Source organism: Tripterygium wilfordii, chromosome 5 (genome assembly GCF_013401445.1).
Source record: "Tripterygium wilfordii isolate XIE 37 chromosome 5, ASM1340144v1, whole genome shotgun sequence".
Taxonomy (NCBI): Eukaryota; Viridiplantae; Streptophyta; class Magnoliopsida; order Celastrales; family Celastraceae; genus Tripterygium; species Tripterygium wilfordii.
In genome coordinates this window covers 2,815,745-2,837,483 of record NC_052236.1, presented here as the reverse complement: position 1 = coordinate 2,837,483, position 21,739 = coordinate 2,815,745, and the positions used below count along the sequence as shown (strand labels likewise).

At 39.4% G+C, this 21,739-nt stretch overlaps 1 protein-coding gene and 1 pseudogene across 1 annotated transcript; one reads left to right on the top strand and one right to left on the bottom strand.

Moving 5' to 3' along the window:
• Positions 1-3,520: 3,520 nt before the first annotated feature.
• On the bottom strand, positions 3,521-9,056 carry LOC119998536 (annotated as a pseudogene).
• A 5,668-nt stretch (positions 9,057-14,724) lies between these two features.
• Positions 14,725-15,953, top strand: LOC119998535. The gene is made up of 3 exons (XM_038845888.1): positions 14,725-14,729; positions 14,850-15,552; positions 15,900-15,953. The coding sequence occupies exons 1-3, from the start codon at positions 14,725-14,727 to the stop codon at positions 15,951-15,953; spliced, it is 762 nt and encodes a 253-aa protein (XP_038701816.1).
• The last annotated feature ends 5,786 nt before the right edge of the window (positions 15,954-21,739 follow it).

Genomic DNA, 21,739 nt, shown 5'->3' with positions numbered 1-21,739 from the left:
AATTCCATCCAATTAGTCCTTGTAATGTCGTTTACAAGATTTTATCTAAAGTCTTAGCTAACAGTATAAAGCCTATGCTGCCATCTTTAGTGTCTGCATCACAAAGTGCCTTTCTTAAGGGGAGATTGATAACTGACAATATTCTTATGGCTTTTGAAGTGAGGCGCCATCTGCAATCTAGATGTACAACAAATGATCCTTATATGGCTTTTAAGTTGGATATGACGAAGGCTTATAACCGTGTTGTGTGGAATTTTCTTAATACAATTATGCTTAAAATAGCATTTCATGACAGATGGGTGAATATGATTATGGAATGTCTTCATTTGGTATGATATTCAGTTCTTGTGAATGGTAAACCAAAAGGAGATTGGAGGCCTCAACGTGGACTGAGACAAGGAGATCCACTTTCACCTTATTTATTTATTCTTTATGCTGAAGCTTTCTCCAAATTGTTAGATGCTGCTCATAATAGCAGGGTGTTTCAAGGTGTGAGGGTGGCTAGGGGGTCTCCAAGGATTAACCACTTGTTTTTCGCTGATGACAGTTTGCTTTTTTGTCGGGCAAAAGGAGATGAATGCAAGGCATTATTAGAGGTTATACATAAATATGAAAGGCTATCTAGACAGTTGGTCAACATTCATAAATCCAATGTCTTTTTTAGTAGGAACACAACAGGAGAGGTTATTGAGACGATTAAAGGGATTCTTGGTGTTTCAGAGGCCCGTATGCATGAGCGCTACCTGGAATTTCTGTCTTTCATTGGAAGATCAAAAAGAGAAAATTTTTCGTACATCCGAGAACGAGTTACAAAGCGTTTAAATGGATGGAATGAAAAATTGCTCTCTCGTGGGGGCAAGGAAGTGTTATTGAAGTCTATAGTTCAGGCCATTCCTTCATATGCTATGTCATGTTTTAAACTTCCAAAGTCCATTACCCAGTGGATTATGAAGCGAATGGTGGGATTTTGGTGGGGTTCAACAAAAGGACATCAAAAGATACATTGGGCCAAATGGAATTGTTTAACTAAAAGTCTAAGATTAATGGAGGGCTTGGTTTTAGAGACTTAGAATTCTTTAATGATGCTTTATTGGGGAAAAATGTATGGAGAATGTTGAAAAATCCGGATTCCTTGGTAGCAAAGATTTTCATATCAAAATACTTTCTGCGTTGTAATATCCTCAATGCGAGGATAGGTTCAGCCCCATCGTTTATTTGGCGTAGTCTTTGGCAATCCATTGGTCTGGTGAAGCGGGGTATTAGGTGGAGGATAGGGAGTGGGCTGGGTTTGCTAATAGGAATAGATCCTTGGCTGCCAACTCCACATTCTTTTAAGCTTGTTTCTCCTTTAACTAATGAACTTCGTGTTGCAAGAGTGTGTTCTTTGATTGATAGGCAGACAAGGCAGTGGATGGCAGAGCGTGTTCGGTCAATTTTCTTGCCTTTTGAAGTGGAAGCAATTTTATCTATTCCATTACCAAATGAAGAAACTGCTGATACTTTGATTTGGCATTGGGAATCTTGTGGTCGATATACAGTCAAGAGTGCTTATCACCAAGCCATGAATTAGAAGAACAAAGAGATACCCACATCATATGCATCTAGTATTGAAGGGAGTTTTCCATGGGCAAAGTTATGGGAGGTGAAAGTCCCAACAAAGGTTAGACATTTATTGGGCTGCAGCGCAAAATATATTGCCATCGCACTCAAATTTACAAAAAGGCATGGTAGTTCCCATTCTATTTGTCTTGGTTGTGGGGATTTCTATGAGGATATGGAGCATATTTTTCAAAGATGTGGGATTGCAAGTCGGGTATGGAAGGAACTTTCTCCTTGTTCTGCGTTCGATCTGGGTAAGGGGCTGAGTTTTGTAGACTGGATGGTTGCAGGAGTTTTTTTTTTTTGGTTTGGCACCCTTGGAACAATTTATTAAGCATATAGCACCCGGTTTCAATTATTTAGACATAGCACCACACCGCTGTTTAGAATAACGGCTATGGTTTGTCTTTAGAGAAGCCGTTATTCAAAACAACGGCTGTCGCAACCGGGGTCACGACGCGGACCGGCGATGAAAGGATGAAAAATGATTTAGAGTCGCCACCAATTGATTTAAGTGCAATTGGACACTAAAAAAAAATGGTCTACGAACCAGAAAATGGGTAAGGGGGTCTATTGAGTGTGGGGAAGGTGTTAGGCACCCCACAACTCCCTAAAAGGTTACCTAGATTGATCTATGTGCTTTTCTTGAAAATTGTTTGTATGTCCCAATTTGAATGGTATTTTAATTTGAAAAGGTAACACAATTAAAGCAATAAACAGGAGCTGAATGTCATCAAGTCCTCCTTCTAATTAACTTCAATTCAGTTACCATTATTTTTACGAGTACAAATGATACCTTAATTTGAAAAGATAACATAATTAAAGCCTAGGCAGGAGCTGAATGTTATCAAGTCCTCCTCCTAATGAACTTTAATTTAGGTATCTAGTAAATTAATTTATTATTGTGTTTAGAAATACAAATGACACTTTAATTTGAAAAGATAACGTAATTAAAGCCTAGGCAGGAGCTGAATGTCATCAAGTCCTCCTCCTAATGAACTTTAATTTAGGTATCTAGTAAATTAAATTACCATTTACATTTTCTTAAATAGGGATAGCACAATTAAAGCCTAGGCAGGAGCTGAATGTCATCAAGTCCTCCTCCTAATTGACTTTTAATGTAGTATCCATTAATTTGTTTTTGTGAAAAGTTGGTAAAGACGTGGTTGTTGAATTGACGGATTTGCGGAAAATGATCTATGCATACAATTCTAATATACATTCTAAACATGTATCCTAAACTAATAACCCCTAACATGCATACTAATCAATTTAAATATGCATAAATATAAATTACACTACTCTACACTACTTTTCATTATTTTTCCACTATACTATTACATGGCTTACATTTACAAGGATATACATGCCCAACAAAAATAAAGTAAAAATATATACAAATAATAAAACATAAAGGTAAAAATACACATATAAATATGGCCTATGGAGCCCATTAACTGCTCAAGCCCGGTCCAATCTCCAAATGAACTCTCCGACCCAAGACCAATCAAGTCCGGCCCATATAAAGTCGAGCCCGGTCCACATTCAAAAAATCAAACAAGATAAGGGTTAAAATGGTGCTCAAATACCATAGAAACTCAAATCAAATTAAACCCATATACCCATATATACACACACACATTATATGTACATATACACGTACACCATATATATATGCACACACACAGAGGCATACATATATGCACACACGCTATATATGCATACACCATATATATATATACACACACATATGCACCCAGAACTTGCTATACGCACACGCTATATATACATACACCATATATATATATATATACACATATGCACCTAGAACTTGCTCCATCAATGATTTGAAACAAGAATTTCAGAAATCAACTCTATTCTGAATCAAAATCAGAAACCGAAATCAACAAGGAACTCCATTCTATTCAGCAATGTAAACCAAAATCAAAAAAACTTCAAAGCAATTATCCCACAGAGATGCAGAATGACAAATATCAAAAAAACCAAATCTATCCTTAACATCAAAACAAGAGAAATAGAAACAGAGACTGAACTTGGCATCAACATATGTAACTTTATGGTTCAAAAAGGGACGCCAAACCCATGCATCTATCAAGCATTAGAACCCTAACATTAGAAACAGAGAGTAATCTCGGCATTAATACCCAAGCAAACAAAAGAAATTCCAGCCAACAAGCGGACAAGACATCGGTGAAGCAAACCAATAAACAAACAAACAAATTCCGATTCCAAGCAAACAATTGATCAACAGCAATCAAACAAGAAATCAGTGAAGAAAATAGAGTATGCTTTAATGGAATAGAACCGGATGAAAATCCAAGCAAAGAAAGAAATGAAATCTAGTAAATCGCTACCTTTCGAGAACCAAAAGAAGAAATCCCTTTCTTGCTTTCTCCTCTCTGATTTCTTCAACTCCTGAAACTCCTTCAATTTCTTCTCCTGTGCGATTTCTTCTCTCCTTCCTTTGATTTCTTTGGTTTTTTTTTCTGTTTTTCTTCTTTTCTTCCCCGACTTCCCTTTTGTGCCGCTGAATCCCCCTATTGTTCTCCCTTTTGTTTTTTTTTTTGTCTCCTTTCCTCTCTCCCGATTTCCTTCCCCTGTTCTTGCTCTCTCTCTTTTTGTTTTTTTTTTTTCTTCTTTTCACACCAAAACCCTCTTGTGCGGCAGCCCTCCTCTCACTGTGGCCATTCCCGGCTTGGCCAACTGTTTGTGCTAGAAAATAAGGGGCACGGGATCACTGTGGCCATTCCCGGCTTGGCCAAATGTTTGTGCAAGAAAATAAAGGGCACGGGATCACAAGGCCATTCCCGGCTTGGCCAAATGTTTGTGCAAAAAAATAAAAGGCACGGGATCACAAGGCCATTCCCGGCTTGGCCAAATGTTTGTGCAGAAAATAAAGGGCACGGGATCACAAGGCCATTCCCGGCTTGGCCAAATGTTGGTGCAGAAAAATAAAGGGCACGGGATCACAAGGCCATTCCCGGCTTGGCCAAATGTTGGTGCAGAAAAATAAAGGGCACGGGATCACAAGGCCATTCCCGGCTTGGCCAAATGTTGGTGCAGAAAAATAAAGAGCACGGGATCACAAGGCCATTCCCGGCTTGGCCAAATGTTGGTGCAGAAAAATAAAGGGCACGGGATCACAAGGCCATTCCCGGCTTGGCCAAATGTTTGTTTGAATTTATGCAAGAAAATATCCATGAGTGTATGAATGCATGAAGAAAATCGTATTTTCTTTTATTTTCCTTATTTTGAAAATTTGATTTTGGTTAATTGTCGTAAGCACCATCACCCCTATCATCCTGCAATTATCCATCATGAGAAGACTGCATCTTTTGCCTCCATCCCATCTTGAATCTACCATGTTACACTTATTCTTGTATCTGTCATTGTTGTTTTGTCTTGTCTTTCCATCGATTTGCTGCTTCCATCTTATTTCCATCAAATCCGACATACCTTTAACGCCAAACCAAAGCTTTTCGGCTCCAGAATCTCTTGGGCCCCACTATGTCTTTTAACGTCATTTAATTTCTTTTAGCTTTCTTAGAATTAAGAACATCACAATCTCTCAGGCTCCACCATGCCTTTTAGCACCATTTAATTTCTTTTAGCTCCTTTACAGTCAAGAACACCAAAATCTCTTCAGCTCTACCATGCCTTTTAGCGTCATTTAATTTCTTTTAGCTCCTTTACAGTCAAGAACACCAAATCTCACAGGTTCCTGCTAAGAACAATGTCCTAATGCACTTGTCATGATTCTTTTATTACCTTACTTAACCTTCAAATAAATTCAATAGTATGGCGATGCTTGTACTACACGAGATTTCTAAAGGCCAGATATATAAGCAATAAAAATCATGAAGAACACAAGCAATGAATAAAGAATTTGGAAATGAACTGAATAACCTCAGAGAGTTTTATTTAGAATAGATAGATAACAGGAAAGACTGACCAAGTATATATATGATTCAAGAGGGTTAGAAATAAAGGAAATAACAGAAATTTTTACAGGATATGAGATAACTTTGATACCGCACAAAACTGCCCCAGTTTTGTGTGCCCCCATTTTGCAATTATTGAATCTGACCACTTCTATATCGATCTTCTCCTTCGCAGACTCATCATGCGTACCCCTGAACATAACCAATCCACCCGTGTACAGCCTCGCTATCTGTCATTCATTGTAGTTCCTTATATTCATCTCAAATCCTCGAAAGGCCTTTGCCTCCTTCCCCTTAGTTGTTTTCACCACACCTTTCTGATCTCAATATTATTTGAAGCTCCCAGGAAGGGTTTTCACTTTAGTAGAGACTTTTCTTTTTTTCCTAATTTTTGCCTGAAGCGCCCACGAGGGGTTTTCACTTCAGCGGGATTTTTATGGCTCTAATTTTTGCCTAGACCGCCCTTTCGGGTTTTCAATCTAGCGAGCTTTTTAACTCTAATTTTTGCCTAGATCGCCCTTTCGGGTTTTCAATCTAGCGAGTTTTTTTTTTTTTTTTTTTTTTTTTTTTGCTATGGGTAATACTTTTTGATGGCGTCTGCATTCACCGGATTAGGCAATTCTTCTCCATCCATTCTTGTCAAAATTAATGCCCCTCCTTCAAAGGCTTTCTTCACCACATATGGTCCCTCATAATTCGGTGTCCACTTCCCTCGGTGATCCTTTTGAAGCGGCAAGATCATCTTCAACACTAAATCTCCTTCCCTGAAACTGCGAGGTCGAACTTTCTTATTACGTGCTTTCATCAATCTTCTTTGATACAATTGCCCTTTACAAATTGCTCTTAGTCTTCGTTCTTCAATCAAATTCAACTGCTCATAACGCATTCGAGTCCATTCTGATTCTTCCAATCCTGCCTCCAGAACTACTCGAAGGGATGGAATCTCCACTTCAATAGGCAAAACCGCTTCCATACCATACACTAAGGAGAAAGGCGTCTCCCCGGTAGATGTCCGTATTGAGGTCCGATAACCATATAGAGCAAAAGGGATCTTCTCATGCCAATCTTTGTAATTCTCTGTCATCTTCCCAATGATCTTCTTGATATTCTTATTCGCCGCTTCGACAGCCCCATTCATCTTCGGACGGTAAGGAGTCGAATTATGGTGATAAATTTTAAATTGGTCACAAAAATCTTTCACCATTTTACTGTTGAAATTCGTGCCATTATCAGTGATAATTCTTTCTGGGACTCCATATCGACAAACAATCTCTTTTCTCAAAAACCGAACAACCACGCTACTTGTCACATTAGAATACGAAGTAGCCTCCACCCATTTGGTAAAATAATCAATAGCAACCAAAATAAACCGATGCCCATTAGAAGCCTTCGGCTCAATTGGACCGATGACATCTAATCCCCACATTGAGAAAGGCCATGGTGATGTCAACACATGCAATGGATTAACTGGAACATGTGTTCTGTCTGCATAAATCTGACACTTGTGGCATCTGTTTGCATAACTTATACAGTCCCTTTCCATGGTTAACCAATAATACCCTGCACGTATAATCTTCCTTGCCATTGCATATCCACTGGAATGAGTCCCACATATTCCTTCATGAATTTCCTCCATAATTAGTTTAGCCTCCGCCATATCGACACAACGCAAGAAAACTACCCCATCATTCTTTTTATAAAGCACATTTCCATTCAAGAAGAAAGATCCCGCCAATCTCTTGATGGTGCGCTTATCATTCTCTGATACCCCTAATGGATATTCTTTCTTTTCAATGTACCGTTGGATATCATGATACCACGGTTTACCATCAGGCTCTCCCTCTAAATTTGAACAGTAACCTCGAACTTCTCGTTTCTCAATTTTAATTAGCTGCACTTCCCCTTTGGGTCTACATCAAACATTACCGCCAAAGTTTCCAAAGCATATGCTATTTGATTTTCTTCCCTGGGGATATGATCAAACTCAATCCAATCAAAAAACTTGACTAACTTTTTGATATGTTGGTAATATGGAATGAGCTTGTCATCTTTAGTTTCCCACTCATCATTCAATTGCCTAATCACCAACTGTGAGTCGCCATAGACCTGTAGCCTTCTAATCCCCATATCGATAGCAGCTTGAATTCCCATCGTACATGCTTCATACTCAGCCACATTGTTAGTACATTTGAAATACAACTTAGCTGTAATCGGGATAATATTCTCATCGGGTGATATTAACACTGCACCAATTCCACATCCCATGATATTAGAAGCCCCATCGAACAACATAGTCCATTTTGCCAAATCTTTCTGATTCCCCTCTTCTATCGACACAGTCATGACATCAATATCTGGAAACTTCAAATCCATAGACTGAGTATCATCAATTGCTCCATCTGCCAAATAATCTGCTATTGCACTCCCTTTGATTGCCTTTTGTGTAACATACAAAATATCATATTCTGATAACAACATCTGCCATTTTGCTATTCTCCCTGAAAGAGAAGGTTTCTCAAAAATGTATTTGATAGGATCCATCCTAGAAATCAACCACGTCGTATGATAAAGCATATATTGTCTAAGCCGATGTGCAGCCCAAACCAAAGAGCAACAAGTTTTCTCCAACATCGAATAATTTGATTCACAACTAGTAAACTTCTTGCTTAAGTAATAAATGGCATGCTCTATCCTTCCTGATGAATCATGCTGTCCAAGCACACATCCCATCGAACTATCCGAGACAATCAAATAGAGAATAAGCGGTCTGCCAGCTACAGGAGGCATCAACACTGGAGGACTTTTCAAGTATTGCTTGATCTTTTCGAATGCAATCTGACAATCTTCGTTCCACTCAGTAGAATTACTCTTACGCAACAATTTAAAGATAGGTTCACAAGTAGCTGTCAACTGTGAAATGAATCTGGCAATGTAATTTAACCTTCCCAAGAAACCCCTAACTTCCTTTTCTGTCCGAGGGGGTGGCATCTCCAAGATCGCCTTCACTTTATCAGGATCTACCTCAATTCCTTTCCTGCTTACAATAAAACCTAACAACTTCCCCGAGGTCGCCCCAAATGTGCACTTAGCTGGATTCAACTTCAATTGATGCTTCCTTAATCGATCAAACAACTTCTGAAGATTCATAATATGATCTTCATCTTCTTTGGATTTTGCTATCATATCATCGACATATACTTCAACTTCTCTATGCATCATGTCATGAAACAAAGTGACCATGGCTCGTTGATAAGTAGCACCGGCATTCTTCAGACCAAATGGCATGACTTTATAGCAAAAGGTTCCCCAGAGGGTAATAAAAGTCGTTTTCTCACGAACCTCTGGTGCCATCTTGATCTGATTGTAACCCGAAAATCCATCCATGAAAGAGAAAGTTGAATGTCTAGCTGTATTATCCACTAAAACATCGATATGGGGAAGCGGAAAATTATCCTTCGGGCTTGCACGATTGAGATCTCTATAATCGACACACATCCGCACTTTTCCATCCTTCTTGGGAACAGGTACAATATTTGCCACCCATTCAGGGTATCTAGCCACTGCTAAAAAACCAGCATCGAACTGCTTCTTCACTTCATCTCTTATCTTCAAAAGCATATCTGCTTTTAATCTCCTTAGCTTTTGTTTCACTGGAGTACATTCTGGAATCAATGGTAACTTGTGAACAACAATACTTGTATCAAGACCGGGCATGTCCTGATAAGACCATGCAAAGACATCCTGGTAACTATGCAACACATCTATCAATTTCTTCTTATTCTCTCCTTCGAAGGCAGCTCCTACTTTAACCTCCTTTTTCTCCGTCTCAGTTCCCAAATTAACAACTTCAGTTATCTCTTGGTGCGGCTGTATTATTTTCTCCTCTTGATTGACTTGTCTTAACATTTCGGGTAAAATCTCAATTTCTTCCTCTATTTCATAGTCAGATTCAACATTGCTAATGGGTGCATCAAAATCTGGTTCATTAAGTTCGTCATCTTCGTTATCCTCATTTTCAATCCTGTGAAAGAAATGAATAAAAATGGTTTTGAGAATGGAGAATAAAACTTAAATGGAAATGGAGAAACATGAATATGGATGACTGTCAAAAGACTTTCATTTCATGGAAAAGGGAATATGTACAGAGATTTGAACATGCAATCGCCATACTATAAGATTTATTGAAAGCAAAGTAAAGCATGCTCATTACAAAAGACCCAAACGAAGGCCGTGAGCTGGGCCCACGATGGTAGTGCACTCGGGATTACTCTTGCAGGTTCTTGAGAGATACTGGGAGCTCCAGACTGGTCCAGTTGCCTAATTTGAAATTTGAAGGACGCGAGATGACAAAGCAAGGTCTAGCAGCTGAACTCTGTTCCTCTTCCACCACAGCAACTTGGAACTCCTCAAACTGATCACATATATTTGCCAAAAGTGCCCCAGTTTTATCAGTCGATTTTTCAACTGGCAGTTTTCCAAAAACTGCCCCAGTATCAGCCAAACTTATCTTGTTCTACATCCCTTCATACACAAAACTGTCATAAAGCGAGTCTGATAGGGGTGACGATGGTGTTTCTTGGGCGCTATGCTTATTTATGATTTTCTATGCATTATAAAAACGACATTAGTTGTCATTTACTTTAAAAAATGTGCATGCATGTGATTATTATTTGTGCAAATCCTAAGTACTCCTTACAATTAGCAAGATGATTTAAAAAAATTGATCTATTATATGTGCAATAGTTATGTATATGAAAAGTATATATGTACATGTATGGATGATTAATGAGTGTGCAAGCATATATGGACATGTATGGATAATTAACAAGCATGCACATGGGTACAACCTAGGCTAACATATACATGGCAAATGTATGAACACGTGTGGTTTAAGAAATGTGTATACAAGTGTAATCTAATTGATGTGTCAAGTACATATGAATATATAAATAAGGGATAAAGATACATGGTATATAAATGTACAAGAATATAACATAATATAAACATGTGAAATAAATAGTTAGGGATAGGAATGCCCCCTTTCGTTCCTAAAATGGGTAATACCGCCTAAAAATGTCTGGAGGTTTAGAACCATGGCTACGGTTTATCTATGGTGCATATGGGTGGTTTAACTAACTAATCACGAGGTCTCTGGATCAGGTGGCTTTTGCTCCATTGGATCACAAAAGCCCATCCCTTAATGTCATAAGAGGACGTCAATCCAGGAAGGTGTCTTCCCCCACCCATACAGGGAAGTGAATCCCATGAAAGTGGTAGGTCAACCTTCACTAATCACTAAGTAACCCGAGTATAGGGTTATGTGTGTGCAATGATAAGTGAATGTGTGTGCGGGGGGCATACAAACCAATATCCCTAACATTTAAATCTCAGAAGGCCCATATCTGATGAAGAAATCTACAACATTGAACAAATCCATCAAATTCTTCAAATTTAATATACAAATACAAATAGGAACTAACATAAAACTATACAAGAAAAGCACAAAAATCAATCATACAGGCTCAACCCCTTTGGTATAAAAACCAACGTCCCCAGCAGAGTCGCCAGTTGTCGCAACCGGGGTCACGACGCGGACCGGCGATGAAAGGATGAAAAATGATTTAGAGTCGCCACCAATTGATTTAAGTGCAATTGGACACTAAAAAAAAATGGTCTACGAACCAGAAAATGGGTAAGGGGGTCTATTGAGTGTGGGGAAGGTGTTAGGCACCCCACAACTCCCTAAAAGGTTACCTAGATTGATCTATGTGCTTTTCTTGAAAATTGTTTGTATGTCCCAATTTGAATGGTATTTTAATTTGAAAAGGTAACACAATTAAAGCAATAAACAGGAGCTGAATGTCATCAAGTCCTCCTTCTAATTAACTTCAATTCAGTTACCATTATTTTTACGAGTACAAATGATACCTTAATTTGAAAAGATAACATAATTAAAGCCTAGGCAGGAGCTGAATGTTATCAAGTCCTCCTCCTAATGAACTTTAATTTAGGTATCTAGTAAATTAATTTATTATTGTGTTTAGAAATACAAATGACACTTTAATTTGAAAAGATAACGTAATTAAAGCCTAGGCAGGAGCTGAATGTCATCAAGTCCTCCTCCTAATGAACTTTAATTTAGGTATCTAGTAAATTAAATTACCATTTACATTTTCTTAAATAAGGATAGCACAATTAAAGCATAGGCAGGAGCTGAATGTCATCAAGTCCTCCTCCTAATTGACTTTTAATGTAGTATCCATTAATTTGTTTTTGTGAAAAGTTGGTAAAGACGTGGTTGTTGAATTGACGGATTTGCGGAAAATGATCTATGCATACAATTCTAATATACATTCTAAACATGTATCCTAAACTAATAACCCCTAACATGCATACTAATCAATTTAAATATGCATAAATATAAATTACACTACTCTACACTACTTTTCATTATTTTTCCACTATACTATTACATGGCTTACATTTACAAGGATATACATGCCCAACAAAAATAAAGTAAAAATATATACAAATAATAAAACATAAAGGTAAAAATACACATATAAATATGGCCTATGGAGCCCATTAACTGCTCAAGCCCGGTCCAATCTCCAAATGAACTCTCCGACCCAAGACCAATCAAGTCCGGCCCATATAAAGTCGAGCCCGGTCCACATTCAAAAAATCAAACAAGATAAGGGTTAAAATGGTGCTCAAATACCATAGAAACTCAAATCAAATTAAACCCATATACCCATATATACACACACACATTATATGTACATATACACGTACACCATATATATATGCACACACACAGAGGCATACATATATGCACACACGCTATATATGCATACACCATATATATATATACACACACATATGCACCCAGAACTTGCTATACGCACACGCTATATATACATACACCATATATATATATATATACACATATGCACCTAGAACTTGCTCCATCAATGATTTGAAACAAGAATTTCAGAAATCAACTCTATTCTGAATCAAAATCAGAAACCGAAATCAACAAGGAACTCCATTCTATTCAGCAATGTAAACCAAAATCAAAAAAACTTCAAAGCAATTATCCCACAGAGATGCAGAATGACAAATATCAAAAAAACCAAATCTATCCTTAACATCAAAACAAGAGAAATAGAAACAGAGACTGAACTTGGCATCAACATATGTAACTTTATGGTTCAAAAAGGGACGCCAAACCCATGCATCTATCAAGCATTAGAACCCTAACATTAGAAACAGAGAGTAATCTCGGCATTAATACCCAAGCAAACAAAAGAAATTCCAGCCAACAAGCGGACAAGACATCGGTGAAGCAAACCAATAAACAAACAAACAAATTCCGATTCCAAGCAAACAATTGATCAACAGCAATCAAACAAGAAATCAGTGAAGAAAATAGAGTATGCTTTAATGGAATAGAACCGGATGAAAATCCAAGCAAAGAAAGAAATGAAATCTAGTAAATCGCTACCTTTCGAGAACCAAAAGAAGAAATCCCTTTCTTGCTTTCTCCTCTCTGATTTCTTCAACTCCTGAAACTCCTTCAATTTCTTCTCCTGTGCGATTTCTTCTCTCCTTCCTTTGATTTCTTTGGTTTTTTTTTCTGTTTTTCTTCTTTTCTTCCCCGACTTCCCTTTTGTGCCGCTGAATCCCCCTATTGTTCTCCCTTTTGTATTTTTTTTGTCTCCTTTCCTCTCTCCCGATTTCCTTCCCCTGTTCTTGCTCTCTCTCTTTTTGTTTTTTTTTTCTTCTTTTCACACCAAAACCCTCTTGTGCGGCAGCCCTCCTCTCACAAGCTTTTTTTCTCTTTTTCTTTCCCTTAACTTCGGCTACCCTCTCCCTTTTAACTTATCTTTATTTTAAAAAATCCCAAAATGCCCCCAAGAACCCTATTTACCTCTCCTTCTCTAAAACCCTCCAAACTTACATTTTTGTCTTTTCCTTATTTTTGTGAAACCCTAATAAAGGAATCACCTTTCTCTCTTAAGGATTTTCTTTTGTTTATTATTTATTTAAATGTCCTATTTTTTAGATATTTTCTAGGGTTTAATTATATTGGGCTTGGGTTGGAATTTTTATGGGCTTATGGTCCAAGAAATAGGCTTTAGGATTTTTTGCATGCTTATGGGTCCAAGAAACAGGCTTTGAATTTTTTGTGAGATTACGGGCTCCAGAACGGGCTTTTGAATTATTGTTATTATTATTGTATTTTTTTAATTTTTTCTATTTATTTATTTATTATTATTATATATTTTTTTTGGGCCGGACGAAAACCGGGTACTACAACGGCATACTTTCTTTTTTATTTCTTACACTATTGCCACTATTCACATCAGGGGCAACAAAAATGAATTTTTTGTTTAATGATGCCGTTATTTGGAACAGCGGCATCACTTGAAATGGCGGGCTCCCAATTTTGTTCTTGCATGGCATCCTTTCTTCGAGCTCTCTTACATGCTCATATCTTAGGAAGTCATTAGGGAGTCGTACGTTTCTTAGTTTTGGCTTCACTCTAATGTTTTAGCCTACCTAGGGATCATAGTATACAAGGTTCTGCAAATGTGATGAGATCCAGTAATGTCATATGTACTTAGTAAACATCTATGCTGATAAAAAAAGTTGTGATAAAATGGATGATTCCAAATCCTAGTTGCTTACGGTTGCATGTCTATCATCTGTGCATGGGTAGTTTCGAAGGAGACATACTCTACATGGTTTATAGCTTAAATTCCTGTCAAATAATAAAAGAACTGAAGCATATGATTTGTTACTTTCCTTTTACTCATGGTCATTATCTGCTGCCCCACCAAGTGCTTCACGCCTTGCTCCAGCAAAAGGTGCCCCATCAGTAGCTTCTGGCACATCAATGAGCTTGCCATCTGAAGAAACTAACCCTACCACAGTGCCACCTCCAATATGATGGACTTCATCTCTCTCGGGGTGAACCAAGTAAGGAAGTACAAGAGGTGAAACCGGACTTGCCAAGTATGGATAGAGTCCATTTCAAGTGATGTTGTTGTTTGTCAAGTGATGCCGTTGTTCTAAATAGCGACATCATTAAAAAAATTTCATTTATATTGCCTCATATGTGAATAGCGGCAATAGTGTAAGAAATAAAAAAGAAAGTATGTCGTTGTTTTGAATAGCGGTTTCGCTAAAGACAAACCATAGCCGTTGTTCTAAATAGTGACATGGTGCTATATGTCTAAATAATTGAAACCGTGTGCTATATGCCTAATAAATTGTTCCAAGAGTGCCTAACCCAAAAAAAACTCTGGTTGCGGCGCTGAAGTCTGGACAGTTCATAACTCAGGTTATTTTTGCTACTGCCTTATGGGTGCTTTGGAACACTAGAAATGCTATTGTACATGAAAGGCAAGGCCTGGTTGTGAGAGATATTGCAGCTAAAGTGAGGGTATGTTCAGATGAATTCATAGATAATTGTAGTGCAAAACAAAGTCTAATATCTCATGCAGAATATTCAACCGGGCATAATGATCATTGGCAAGTGCCTGCTATGGGAACTTATAAATTGAATGTTGATGCTGCACATTTTCAAAGGAAAAATGAGATTGGAATTGGAGCAATCATGAGGAATTGTCATGGAGAGCCTCTTATTTGTTTGTCTGAAAGGGTTAGCGTGGGTGTTGATCCTAGTTTTGCTGAGTTACTAGCTGTTAAATATGCTCTATGGCGTTTGCGGGTGGAGGGGCATTGTGATTTTGCTATTGAATTGGACTCGACCGTTGTTGTTCAAGCATTGGTTTCATATGATTATTCAGAATCTAGGATGGGTCACTTCGTCAGGGAGGTTAAATCTCTAATGTGTTGGTTGAATGTTTCTCATTGTCAACATGTTCTTTGCGCTGGTAATTCTATTGCGCACTCCTTAGCTCATATGGCTAAGAATGGGGGTAGAAAGACAATTTGGCGGGGTGGATATCCATTGGAAATTGTATCCCTCCTTGAAAGGGATCGTTGTCAGGATTTGTAATCCTTCTTTCTGTTAATGAAAATTTTTTCCCTCAAAAAAAAATTTGAAAAATTTGAAAGTTGTGTAAAGTTAGTACTTTAGTGGTGTGCAAATAAAATCACTCTTTCCAAAATCGAAATAGATGCCATCCCAAAAAAATGGTTTTTACCACCCATTGAGTTGATTTTAATCTAAATGGTTATAGTCAAATTCAAGAGTGACACATTTCAATAAATTTGCAAAAAAAAAAAAAAAATTCATTTCAAAAAAAATCAAAACTACATTACCCCTTATTTGAGTGTTGGTAACCGCATGACCGGGTGTTGTAGGGAGCTGATGAAGATCAAGGTAGGCAATTGAAGAACGCCTATAATCAGGCTTGAAGGCTTAAGATGAAAGAGGCACGGGCACGGGCTGGCCATGCAAATTCACGTCCAAATCATACCTTTGCGAAGTTCGATCCCATGCAAGAAGAGGAAGCAATTGGTGGGGCCGAAGAAGGAAGTTAGTAGTCCAATAATAACTAGTATTTGTTTCCTTTAGTTATTACTTTTTATGCAAGTTACTTAGGAGAAGTTTCCTTTGATTTACGTATTACAATAAGAGTAGGACTAGAATTGGTATTTCGGTTATATAAGCCAGTGAGACTATTAGTTTGTATTCATTCAATTAATCAACAAAAAACTGAGAATTCGTTCTCAACAACTCTTGTTCTTTACTTCCCGTTTAGATCAAGTTTTATCATCGGTGATCTCGTTGAGAGGTTCCTTTTATGGGTTCACAAAAGGAATGACTGGAGGCTTTGGAGGCCAATCTCCAAACCACCAAAGCTGAGATGCAAGCAAGATTCCAAGAGGTTCGACAAGATTTCCGTCAACAAATGGCACGTCTCGAAGAACTAATCATTCGAGGGCTCAGTAATCAGCCTAGCAATATGGCTGATCCCAAAGACCGTGGCCGCCTAGAGTAGAATAGAGATTCAGGGTTGGGTTCTTCAACAGAAACCGATGATGAATCATCATCAGAAGAGGAGACGACTCCAGCAGGGAAGAAACAGGAAAAATTTCCAGCAGCCACTAAGCCGAGAATGAACTTTCTTCCATTCACTGGGAACGATCTCGTGACATGGTTGAGCAGATCTGATGCAGCGTGAGATTATGGAACGCAGAAAATCGAACACACAACAAGGAATCAACTCTTCTATAATCCTAACTTATGCAACAAAGTCAGAATTATAGGTAAATCAGCTCACGCGCTTAGGCGGCCGTTATTTCATATATCAAACTCAATAATAATCTTCAATGACTCAAGTAAACTATAAGTAAGTCTGCGCCAGAACCCTAAGGGCACCCACAAAAGACATAAATGCCAAGTCTTTCAAAAGGAAAGAAAGTAATTTAAGTAATAGAATAATTAAGTAGTAGAAAAGCAAAACACTTCTTGTCAAACACCACGTCCAGGGTCACTTGCCACGCCGCTTCGTATGCTCAAACTCCTCCGTATAAGACAACGCCATATCATCAATATCATCCATACTATAAAGCCCATGACACACTACATCTCTACCACCACCTGCATCATCCCCACTGGGTTGGGAAAGAGTCGACCTCGACGATAGAGGCATGGAACCAGCAGAGACAGCACCAGAATACGGAACTAAATGGCGAACATTAAAGACATCATGAGTTTTGAGGGATGGTGGCAGCTTCAAACGATAAGCATTGGAATTAATCTTGGCGAGCACCTCCACCGGACCAATTTTACGAGCCACCAGCTTGTTGTACTCACCCGGAGAGAACCTGTCTTTGGTCAAGACAGCCCAAACAAGGTCCCCCACGGCAAATTCTACAGCACGCCTCTTCTTATCAGCTGCGGTTTTATACCTGGAAGTAGAGTCCCGCAAATGTTGTACAGTAGTATCATGAATATGGCGAACCTGGGCCATCAAATCCTCTGCCTTCACACTAGGACGAGACATATCGGGAATAGGAATGAGGTCCACTGGGGCACGCGGATTATAGCCATAAATTATCTGAAAAGGGCTAAAGCCCGTGCTACGATTGACGGACCGATTATAGGCAAACTCTGCTTGATAAAGCCGCTGATCCCACAATTTAAGATGTTCACCCACCAAGCAACGCAAAAGAGAACCCAAAGAACGATTGACAACCTCCGTTTGTCCGTCAGTTTGAGGGTGGTAAGCACTACTAAAATCCAGTTTAGTGTTTGATAAACGCCATAAGCATCGCCAAAAATAACTGAGGAACCGCGTATCACGGTCAGACACAATAGAGAGTGGTAAGCCATGGCAACGATAAACTTCCCGGAAGAACAATTGAGCCACATGAACGGCATCAGAAGTCTTCTTACAAGCAATAAAGTGTGCCATCTTAGAGAAGCGGTCAACTACCACGAAAATAGAATCGTGACCCCGTTGCGTGCGAGGAAGACCCAAGACAAAATCCATACTGATGCTAGACCATGGTCCTTCGGGAATAGGGAGGGGCATATAAAGGCCTGCATTAGTGGCGCTTCCCTTAGAGATTTGACAGATACGACAACACTCTACGAAACGGGTCACCTCTTTGCGTAGTGACGGCCAAAAATATTTTTCTGCAACCAGTTTCAGTGTCTTGTCACGCCCGACATGACCTTCATTGTGAAGTTCTTGAATAATCTTCAGCCGTAGGCTACTATCAGGCACACAAAGTTGGTTCCCTTTGAATAAGAAACCGTCATGCAATGTAAAGGCACAAGGAGTTCCAGCATGTAAACCGCTCAATATTGGACTAAAATATGAATCAGTGGACAATAGATCTTTAAGTGTATCAAAACCCAAGACATGCATCCGCAAAGTTGTTAATAAAGAGGTCCTGCGACTGAGGGCGTCTGCAACTTTATTCACACTACCGGACTTATGTTTAATAGAGAAGGTGAACTGCTGAGTAAAAGCTGCCCAACGGGCATGTTGGGAGGATAATTTGTCTTGGTTCTGAAGATGCTTCAATGCTTCATGGTCTGAGAACAGAATGAACTCATTGTAAGCAAGATAGGAACTCCAATGTTTCAAAGCCCGAACTAGTGCATAAAATTCCAAGTCATAAGTGCTGTAATTCAGTTTAGGACCACTCAACTTCTCACTGAAATAGGCTACGGGTCTACCCTGTTGGCTCAGTACCGCACCAATACCGACGCCCGATGCATCAACGTGAAGTTCAAAAGGAATCTCAAAATCAGGTAGTAGTAAGATCGGTGCAGTTGTTAACATAGTCTTTATCACTTCAAAAGCAGTGGCTGCTTCTTCCGTCCACAATAATTTGCCATGTTTTAGACAATCCGTAATAGGTGCAGTGATAGAGCTAAAATTACGAATGAAACGCCGATAAAAGGAAACTAACCCGTGAAAACTACGCACCTCCTGCACTGTTGTTGGGGTCGGCCAATTACGCACCGCTTCTACCTTGGACTCATCAACAGCTAAGCCCTGCTTGGAAACCACATAGCCCAAGAATAACACGGATTCTGTCATAAAGGAGCACTTACCCAATGCAGCAAAGAATTTTTCCCTCCGTAGGACAGTGAGTACCTCCCTCAGATGGTCTAAATGCGAGTCCATGGTAGTACTATAAATCAAAATATCATCGAAGTAGACCACAAGAAATCGCCCAATAAAAGGTCGAAAGAGTTGATTCATTACCCGCATGAATGTACTAGGTGCGTTAGATAGTCCAAAAGGCATCACGAGCCATTCGTATAAGCCTTCTCTGGTTTTAAATGTTGTTTTCCATTCGTCTCCTGGACGGACACGAATCTGATGATACCCACTCTTTAGATCCAACTAGGTGAATATAGTGGCCCCACTCAATTGATCAAGCAAATCGTCTAGCCGGGGTATGGGAAACCGGTACCTCACGGTAATTTTGTTAATTGCCCTGCTATCAACACACATTCGCCAAGTTCCATCCTTCTTTGGTGTAAGCAAGGCGGGCACCGCACAGGCACTAAGACTTTCACGTATATGACCCTTCTCTAATAAAGCTTCGACTTGCCGTCGTAGTTCTTCGTGCTCTTTTGGGCTCATACGATAATGTGGACGATTCGGCAATGTGGAGCCCGGTATTAAATCAATTTGATGCTGGACATCCCTCAAAGGGGGCAGTTCATTGGGAAGGTCTTCGGGGAAGACATCTTTAAATTCAGCCACTAATTCACGTGCACTCTCTGGTATGCCACTTCCATGCATTGTCTCTTTACCCAATAACACAAACAACACTCCCGAAGTTTTAAATTCATCAACAAAGTCACACCTGGTTAATAAAGTAGCATTTAAATCCACCGTAGATGAAGGTTTCAATGTCTTCTTGGGGAACAAGACTATCGTGATATTCTTGAAGATGAAACTGTATGTATTTTGTTTACCATCATGCTTTACACTTCGGTCAAACTGCCAGGGCCGTCCCAGAAGAAGGTGACATGCATCCATATCCACTACGTCACACCAAATCTCATCTACATATCGCGTACCCATAGAAAAAGGCACTAAACAACGCCGTGAAACTCCGACAGCAGCCCCTTTTTTTAACCAAGATAGTTTATATGGCGTAGGGTGCTTCTCTGTAACCAACCCTATTTTCTTCACAACCTCCTCCGCAACAACATTCTCGAAACTACCGGAATCAATAATGAGTTGGCAAACTTTTCCTCCAATCGTACACGTTGAATTAAAGATGTTATTTCTCAACCAATCACTCTCTGTTTCTTCACATGGTGCCAGGAATATTCGTCTCATCATTAATAGGGGACCATCATCTCCATGGATGTGTTCTTCATCACATTCTTCCTCCTCATCAAAAACAGGCGCTTGATCAAGGTTTACCCCCGCACCTATTGGTGCTTCTTCTGTCTCCACAAACAATCCCTTGCCATATTTTTCACCCTTTCGACAGTCCACCATACGATGCCCGGACTCCCCACACTTGAAACAACGTACTCCAGAACTTGATCCACGGTTTGGTTGGGTATTTGCACTTCCCCGTTGCTGTACAGGCTGCACTCCTGAACTCGGGGATGATGCTGTTGATGGTCCGCCCATACGTCGACCCATGTTTCCACCCTCTAAGCTCCATGAGCGTCTATTCATTGATCTTTCAAGGTGTAATGCCTTCTGATGTGCCTCTGAAATCGTCATAATGTCTATGAAATTTAAGGAGTCTTGAAATGGCTGCCGCATACCTCCTATATATCGTGACACCAACATGTCCTCAGACTCATTCAAATCCAGCCGTGTAACCAACCTATAAAATTCAGTAGTGTAGTCATCGATAGTCCGTGGACCTTGTTTGAGATTCTGTAATTGTTGATAGAGTGTTCTCACATAATTGTATGGCAAGAAAGCACTCCTCATGTGTTTAACCAATTTTGTCCAACTCGCAAGTTTGGGTTTCCCTAGACGTAATCTGCTTTGTTTTAACTGCTGCCACCATGCTGCAGCTCGTCCTCGGAATCGGGCTGCAACTAAAGGAACCCGATGTTGATCCGGCACATCTTTAAATTCTAGAATTTCTTCCACGACAGCAAGCCAGTCTAACAACTCTTCAGGCTGTAGACATCCCTGAAACTCTGGAATATCTAACTTGAATCCTGCTTCCCACCGGTTACCATCACGTTGTTCACGCCGCCTATTTCTGTCTTCTCTCCCAACGAATGGGTTCACCATACTCTCAGCATCACTATCATCCTCATCGGTAGTGGCAACATGCAAATCCTGAGTTCTTCTTCGCCTACGGTCAACAGACAGATTAGCGATTTGTTCGGTAATCGTATCCAGTCGCTCATCCAGCAGGTCCCATCGTTCTTCTATTCTTCTTACCCGGTTATCTAGTTGTTCTTCTTGTGCTGTTTCATCGCGTGCATAAATCTCTTCCAACGCTGCTCTCCTTCCACGGCCTCGTCCCCGAACCATGGCTTCGATACCAACGATGCAGCGTGAGATTATGGAACGCAGAAAATCGAACACACAACAAGGAATCAACTCTTCTATAATCCTAACTTATGCAACAAAGTCAGAATTATAGGTAAATCAGCTCACGCGCTTAGGCGGCCGTTATTTCATATATCAAACTCAATAATAATCTTCAATGACTCAAGTAAACTATAAGTAAGTCTGCGC

Coding starts and splice junctions, on each gene's coding strand:
- LOC119998535 (XM_038845888.1), top strand. Junction 15,553..15,899: donor GTGGATATCCATTGGAAATT/GTATCCCTCCTT, acceptor CGGGTGTTGTAG/GGAGCTGATGAAGATCAAGG.